At 38.2% G+C, this 8,415-nt stretch overlaps 1 protein-coding gene across 1 annotated transcript; it reads right to left on the bottom strand.

Annotated features, from left to right (window-relative positions):
* Positions 1 to 362: 362 nt before the first annotated feature.
* Positions 363 to 8,194, bottom strand: CCDC181 (coiled-coil domain containing 181). Its single transcript, XM_009329676.1, has 5 exons — positions 8,045 to 8,194; positions 6,536 to 7,513; positions 3,963 to 4,109; positions 3,257 to 3,411; positions 363 to 2,658 (listed from the first exon to the last, which is right to left on the bottom strand). Exons 1-5 carry the CDS (start codon positions 8,180 to 8,182, stop codon positions 2,496 to 2,498), a joined length of 1,581 nt encoding a protein of 526 aa, XP_009327951.1. The 5' UTR covers positions 8,183 to 8,194; the 3' UTR covers positions 363 to 2,495.
* Between the last annotated feature and the right edge of the window lie 221 nt (positions 8,195 to 8,415).

The raw sequence follows: 8,415 nt of genomic DNA, 5'->3' as shown, positions 1-8,415 counted from the left end.
TTTCTTTCCATAATGGGTGGGTTTAACATTGGAAGTTACGCAGTTTCTGCTTCTCTACCTCTTGAAGCTAGGGACTGACAGGATTTCCTTAGCCTCTGGGATACTTGCACTACTTTTCAGTCTGGAAAGCTACTTATTTTCTTCTACAAAGGCAAGACCAAAAATGTTACGCTGGTCCAATTTGTAGAGCATAGAGATGCCCTTGACAATTTAAGGTTCACAGTCTTACCAGCAAATCTCAATGAATTTCTTTAAGGGGAGACAAAAGTGTAACTATACCAAAGTAAATGAAGTGCTCATATGTTATGTTTTTTAAAAAAAAAAAAGCAAAGAAAATGGTCAGCTCCATGCTTTTTTTTTTTTTAATCTTAGCCAAGGTGATGAACTGTCCCCAAGTCTATGTTCAACTTTTTAAATTTAGTAATAAAAAGGAATATGTGCAATGATTCTTCATAGCTGTAAGTTCTGAAAATAAGAGCATATGCAGTGTTACAGCCCTCCTGAAAGGGGAAAAAGCTTGAACAAACTCTAGCTATAATATATAAATAGTAACTGGTTTTAAATGGATTCTGGAAAACTCTGCGGGGTGAGATTATTCTTGTGTTTCCATAAAGCTAAAATAATGGCTTTCCATCTGTTTCAGTTAGAGTGAAGCTGTTACATAGCTCATTCTCAGTAAAGACAGGCTGGTATGCCTCCTTTAGTACATAGTGTTGAATTTTAATGCTAGGTCAGGTTTCAGTCCTTGCCCAAGGTCTTCCTGGGTGTTAGGGGAAGCTGAAGATAAGCACTAAGTTTGCACAGGTACTGGTAAAAAAAAATATATTTTTTTTTTACTTGTATGGTTTTATAATCTTGATGTAGGTTTGAAGAGAACTTTTAGCAGATAATCTGCTAAATCCAAAGAAGCCCATTTAAGTTGCAAATGTAAAGAGGAAAGGTAGGAGGATGCAAATATGCATTTTAATTTCTTAGTTTCACTCCCAAATTTATCATATGTAGCTATCATCTAGTTTGTGGAAAGAGTTTCTGAAATGGTTGCTTTTACCTGGTTTTCCTCTTTAATCTCATACCATGATCAGAATATCTAAGTTATAAATTCTTGCTGTTGCTGGCCATGCTTTGGTTTGCATGAAGAAAGCTGCAATAAACTTTCTTTGCTTGCTTTCAAGTTGCAATTTTGGATTTAATATAGCTGTATTTCTGACCTTGTTTTCTCTGCAGCATAAAAGGAACTATATGGCATTGAACTGTAAAACCCATCACTCTACTGGTCTGGGGTCGCGAACCAAGAAGCACTTCTTTTGTAACTTACTACGGTTAGGGAGATAGTGTGAACCTTTGCAAACCTTCCACCTCCATTTGCTTGCGAGACGCAAGAAGCATTTCTTGCCGTTGGTGTCAGAAGGTACAGGAAGGAGGAAGGCACCTGTTACTCATGTTTCTCAGTAGCATGTGAAACTTTCATTTCACATCCATGCCTTTTATCTATGCCGGTAAAAGCTGCAACACAGCACCCTCTGGCCAAACACCAGTGCGCTCTCACTATGCCTATAACTAACTCCAAAATGGTAAGAGAAAAATACTAATGGCAAATTTGCTTTGCATCTACTACACTTCCTTCTGTTACAGTACTTCCAGAAAACACGCTGAAGTGGAAAAATTTAAGAACAATGCCAGATCATGAAATCTGTTGGACATGTAGCTGGACAGAATGTTCCTCATCTTCCACTAACTTTATGATTTCATGAGTGACCTCAGCACTTTCTCTGACAAAAGTTCACAGTTTAGCTGGGTAAGGTGATGTAGTTTATTATAATTAATTTAGCAAACATGGACACGTATACAAGGAATCCAGCTTCATTGATATTGGTAAAGGTCATAATTCACACAACGTTTTAGTTTCATGGAATAGAAAACTACTGAATATGACTCATGGAAATAAGTTTCAAAAACTGTTGCACATTTGCATACATGTTAGCCTTCAACATCCACTTTCCCTGAACTAAAAGAAAATAGTCCTCCGGTCTAGCCAGAATTAACAGCTGGTCGACAGATCAAAGGACAGTGGTACGAGAAACAGCATTTTCCAACAGCATAACACCTTGTACAGTCTTCATCACAAGCAGGAGCAAACAGCAATATTAATCCAGCAAAAATTCAACATTTTACATAACAGCCTGCATCCAGGAATTCAGGGTAGTGTTGAGTATAAAGTGCCTTTTAAAGACAGGAATGTGTATTTGCCACCCTCACATATAGATCTCGCACTCATTTAATTTGGTCAAACCAAGAAGATTCCCTGAGTTATACATAAAAGCAGGCTTTTCAACAAAATTACAAATAGATAGTAACACATCATGGTCAGTGAAGGTAATTGGTAGATTTGCTTGAAAGCTTTAAAAACACCACAAACAGTAGCTGTAAAGAGCAAAAGCTCAAGCCATAAAAATTTAGAGGGCTGCCACCAAGAACTCTGCGGTTATGTCAAACTTTCAACTGTAATGGTCTGTGAAGCGAAAGGATTTGGGCTCTGAACTAATGCAGCGGATGTTCTGCATCTGTTTTGCTCTTCTGGCTTCTAATCTAAGCTGCCTTGCTCGCTCTTTAGCAGCTAGTTCTTCTGCTCGTTTTTCTTCTCTCTTTCTTTTTAGCCATCTGTGGAGAGAGAAACGGGACTAGAAATACTGACAGTTGCAATTGTAAGTTTTACGTCATCCATTCAAAGACACTTGTCCCCATTTAACTAGAGGCACCTTGTCCTGTAGGATAAAGTTAGGTGTCATGGCTGAGCCAGTCTAAAAGCCTGCCACTCCTAAACATGGGAAGCACTACTCTTCCATCCCAATTCTCCTGCTTCTGCACTCACCTTCACCTCCCCCCTTTTGTTGAGCTGATTCAACTCATAGGCTCGAGCTGGATCCATTTTATTGGATTAACTTTCTGCCTGTTTAATGAACTGAATCAACCCAAGCCTGCTCCAGAACAGGCAAAAAGGGGCAGGGGAGAAGGATCTCCCTTTTTCAGCAGAAGCAATTCACTATTTCAGCTCAGGTTCCGACAAGTAATTTCACAACAGTGAACAAACAACATCAAGGAATTGATGTATTTCTACTAGGGTATAAGTTTCTGAGGGCATATTCATGGGGGGGGGGAGGGACTTCAGCAGTAAAGATGTACCATAAAATAACTACAGTCTTAAGCTGATAGACTATGAAATTTTCAAATATGATTCCCTAGGAATGACCCTACTCACTCTTTAAAGGCTCTGTTGCATTCCTCTGTTCTTGGAAAAAAGGCAATTCCCTCAGCTTGGCGTCTCAAAATTTCTATCTGTTTTTCTTTCATGTGTTCTTGGTGCTTTTTTTTAAGCCATAACTTGAAGGCTTCTTCTGGATTCCTGCTCCTTTCCTATTTAAAAAAAAATACATATACACACAAGGCTTAGCATTAAATGACCTTTATATTAATCATGTTGTAATAATTTTTTGAACTCTGCTGGCATCTCCCATCCACGAAACATACTTTATAAGCAAACTAGAGCATATGCTAATCTGGCATGGAATATATACATGCGCAAGCATTCAAAGCGGTATGTTTTAAAAAAATACTGAATTTAGCTTTTCAAGCCCATCGCTAGAAGGCAGAGGAACTTCAGAACAGAGCATCTGAATCTTCAGGTTTTGGTCAAGTCACACACATGAACTGCTCGCCAACAAGTTCCGATGGTCAGGAATACACTTCAAAGGGTTTTCTGGCTGCTTGTTCACTGCAGGGTTCCATCAAGTCACTCCCCTGATAAGAAGGAGCATTACTGTATCTCCTGTGATTTTATAGCTATTAAGTTCATATATACAGCTTCTACAGTGCAAGCCGTATGTAAATTTTCATATGCTTAGAATTTGGTTTTCCTATCAAACCAGAGCACTATAGATCCCATTCTTACATGAAGGAGACCTTACTTTGCTGTTCATGTCTTCTAGCTCCTTTGCACGACGAATTCGCTTTTCTTCTTGCACTTGTTCTTTCTTCTTCTGTAACCAAGCTTTAAAAACCATCTCATTCTCTCTTTTCTTCTGTTCTTCTTGTTCTCTTTTCCTTTCTTCTTCCTTGAATGGAATGAATGAAGAGTGAATAAACTTAGTTTTTAAGAGAATCGTCTTAATCTGCAAAGGCCTTCATTGTCACAATAGACAATAAATGCCATTTGATATGAGAGAGAGACAAAAATGCTGATGAAACAGGAATACTCAATGACTGCATCATAGTTGATACGACTTTTAGGAAGAAACGAGTTTGAGCGCTTCTGCAGTTCATGTTACATTCAGATACTTTCAGTCTAACCCCTTCTGTGATTACCTCCATTTCCACGATAGATCTCGACTCACAGACATTTCAACAGGTCAAGACTTTAAAATTAAGCCTGCCCAATAGCTCTGATTGATTGGCTTAAAATCAGTTTAAACTGATGCATTTTAAAAATGAATGAAACTCTTAGGCTTGATGGACTACTAAACCCTGAAGGATATTTAACTACCTATGGACTGCAGGCACTACCTTATAAATAAAGATTTTTTCCTGGACGTGAAGTTGTAATGTATTTACTTAAGGAGCATTAATAGCTTCAGACTTTTTTCAAGTTTACAAAATGAACTCATTTTTACAAAATTGAGAAAAGTTTTTTGTAATTATTAATTGCATTTTAGCTAACGACAAGTATCTACAAGGAGGAGAAAGGTTCTCGAACACCACTTCAGAAAGCTGATGAGGACATTTTACCAGGTTTTGATTCTCTTCGACACAAAAGCTACAATCCCCACTCATTTCAACACTCGGAGAAATCTGTTCTTCTTGCGAATAGATGATGTTCCTTGCACCTACACACCACTTTCAGACTATGCTCCAAATTTACAATTTGTAATTTACTGAAATGAAAGAAACCCCACCAAAATGAAGCAGATGGATTCCAGTAATGTCAAGAAATGTTTCATGCCTGTGAAATCCATCACAGAATGAAAGAACTCCATTCAAGAATGAAGAAATAACACATTCTTACCTTTTCATAAGTCAGCCAACAGAGGAAGAGATCTAGCACACACTGTTAGGAAAATGACCGTCCTTACCTCCACCACACTACCTTTTACTTTAAAGACACAGAGTATGATGTCAAGAGATCTAGTCTTGTGTGTACAAAGAAGCATCAGTAACTCTTCACATTTCATACCCCTCGTTACTGAGCTTAAGCCTCAGCAAATTTTTCAAATAAAGCAAGCTAGACCTATTTCCACAGATGGAAAGCAACCTTTGAAGCTACTTAGCCAGCTTACTTAGAACATCACGGCACAGAAAAACGGTAGATGCTTCATGCTCTTTTTATAGAGCAACATACATAGTAAGTTACCTTTTTGTACTTGTATCATCATAATGCAAAGTGAAGAAAAACATCGAAGTTTTTAAAATCTTTGGTAAAGATTTCTGAAGTTCCTGTTACAGCTGTCAGAGGCTGACTCTCTATTAAATTTTTATTTTTCTGGCTAAGGAGCTGAGAAAGAATTAAAAGGGGTTTTTTGCCAGTAATACATAAAGTACTGATTTTATTTTCTAAAATAGATTTTTTTTTTCTTTTGAATTACTGCCCTTTATAGATACAAGAAGAATAACCTCAGTATTGGGAATCTTTTCTTCTTTTAGTCCTCTATGTAATACAGGTATTACCTGTACCCAGGTACAACCAAGTAAGAGGAAAAGTAGGAAAGTAGTATCAATTAATAGAGAAAGGGAAAAAAACCTACTTTGCAACAAACTCATTGAGAAAACTTACTACAACACTCACCCATGCAAAACCTTTACTGGGAAAAAGTATCCAGTTATATTATCGGTCAACGTGACTTCACCTGCATGCATCTTACGCAAGCAGCAAGGCATGCCACTTCTGAAGTCAGCTGTGTCTTCCATACATGTTAAACACACCTCGCTTTGTTCATAGTTCTCACAGTCATTCTCCTGTGTAAACCTTATTTTATGACTGAACACGCTCCCAGATGATAATTGCCTATTACATACTTCATGAGCACCCAAATGTGCACCTGCATTACTGTGGTTAATGTTAACTTCCTGCATTGCAGTGTAATCTGTGGAGATGCGATACCATGTGCTACATTCCAGTAACCAGTGGGCCTGTAATGGAACCTGGGTAGAAAGAGAGTCAATAAGCAAAAGCAGTAAGTACAATACAGCAGAAGGCGGCCTATTTATGAAGGATATATTAAAATAAATACTTGATTTCTCCTGTAAGCAAGGCATGATCCTATGCCACTCTGTGGGGTTTTTTTCTTTTAAGGAAGGTACTTTTGAGAGATTCTGTACAAACTCAGGAGAATTATTATTATTATTATTATTACTATTGTTGTTACTGTTATTGCTGCCTCTTTTATCATGGAAAAATGGAGTAAATGCCCTGAACATGTATATGGCCTCTGTGAAGCAGAGGAACAGGATGGTCACTGTGATCTACTTGTTGCTTCTGTATCTTTACCTCTTTCCTCAGTTTTTCTTTCCTTTGTTCTAACTGCTTCCGCAATTCTTTTTGTCTGGGAGAAAGACAGTAAGTGGAGCTTCTCACGGGCACATTTGCAGACTGCGCTCTCTGCGGAGTCTTCCGTCTTCCCAGACCTCTTGCAGCACTGATAGCAGAATTTGGACGACGCTTAGGGTTAGACGGAGGCTTAGGGAAATAGACACACTCTTCTCCACCAGGAGAAAAAGAATGCGCTCCTGGTCTTACTGCAGGTACTTCCTTCACTCCAGAGACAGTGCCAAAAGGACCGTAGGGTGAAGATTTTGGAGACATATGTTGAGTTTCAATATCAGTAAAAGAAACACTTATAGGGGGCAAAAAGCCCTGGCTTTCAATATCACGTAAACTTAAGAGTTCAAACTTCCCATCTTTTTCCACTAGGATTTTACCATCCTTCTTTTCCTCATCCTTGCCAGCACGTGGTGAAAGTGATGTGTTTTCCTGTCCCATTTCATTAGAAATATGCAACCGAGACAGCCTATTTGAAACATCATCTCCTCTTGCAAGGTCAGTTTTACAAACTTCAGCATCTTCTAGAGGAGGAACTTCAAGATCCACCAACTTATCCTTAAATTTTAATTTCCGTTCTCTGTTCTGATCCACAGGAGCTTGATTCTCCAGCAGTTTGTTGGCTTCTTCAATCTTTTCCAAAATGTAACGCTTTATTTCTTCATCCTCTTCCTCATCCAGTTCCTGCTGGTTTTCCAGCTTGGATTCCTGGATAGAGCTTTCACTATCAGTATCAGATACACGGTCCCCCTGTTTAGTATCAGACCCGGATTCCAAACTCTCTTCATTGGAGGGTCTCACTTTTGCATCTACATCTGCCTCTGAAACCTGATCTGGATTTTCTTCCATTTCCTCATTGTCTTCCTCAAACTTGTCCGCAACTTTAACAATTTGTGCTTCAATATCCTCTTCATTTTTTTCAGGATTCTAAAAAAATTAAAATAAACTAGTCTATTCTCCCAACAAAGAACAGTATCAGAGAAAGAGAAAAGAAATAGCGAGAGAGAAGAGCAGTACTAACTACTCTAATTCTAAAACAGGCTGTCAAATAGTGCATGTCAACTAATAGCTTTTTTTGGCACTAACAACTCTCTTGCAGTTTCTCCATGTTCACATCTGCACAAAGTTGAACTAACCATGGCTTGCACAGTAAAGCGATCAGTGACAGCATAAAACCAGAACGTGTGTTGCACAAACACTTAAAGGAACCCAGAAGTACTTTTGAAACAAACATATTATTTTCGACGAACACTGAATTTTCTGTTTTAAGGCAATTATAACCAAACTAACCAGTTCACTGAATTATTTTTCACTATAATTCCAAATAACCTTCCCTGTCAAAATTCAGTGAATATACCCACACATTTCAAATCATATTGAATTTTGTGCTTATGATTCCAAATATTACTCAGTTTTGTCTTCTAAATGAAGACAAATAGCATTTAATTTAACAAATACCTCTCTTTCACCAACGTTTTCTTCTTCTTCCTCATTAATTAGCCATTCGAGGTCTTTTTCAAAGTCATCCTCATATTCTCCACTTTCTGTTAAATCACCCGTATCTGCTGGATCTCCTTGGTCTTCCTTTTCGCTCATTTTGGTGATGCGTTAGAGCAATACTATAAAAAGGAAAAGAAAAAAATTGTTTTAAAACTCTAGTGACACACAAATATAGAACACTGGTACCTCTTAGGTCACCCAGATCAAGCTTGTGAGCAGTATCAATACAACCACGTCATACAGTGCCACAGCACCTCGGAACTAAGGATCACTAATGGTTTATAAACATGAATGGTTTTGGCATTTCCAACTCTGACTGCTAGGGGAAG

Source organism: Pygoscelis adeliae, unplaced genomic scaffold (assembly GCF_000699105.1).
Source record: "Pygoscelis adeliae isolate BGI_AS28 unplaced genomic scaffold, ASM69910v1 Scaffold120, whole genome shotgun sequence".
NCBI classification, from domain to species: domain Eukaryota; kingdom Metazoa; phylum Chordata; class Aves; order Sphenisciformes; family Spheniscidae; genus Pygoscelis; species Pygoscelis adeliae.
This window is presented reverse-complemented; position numbering and strand designations above follow the sequence as displayed.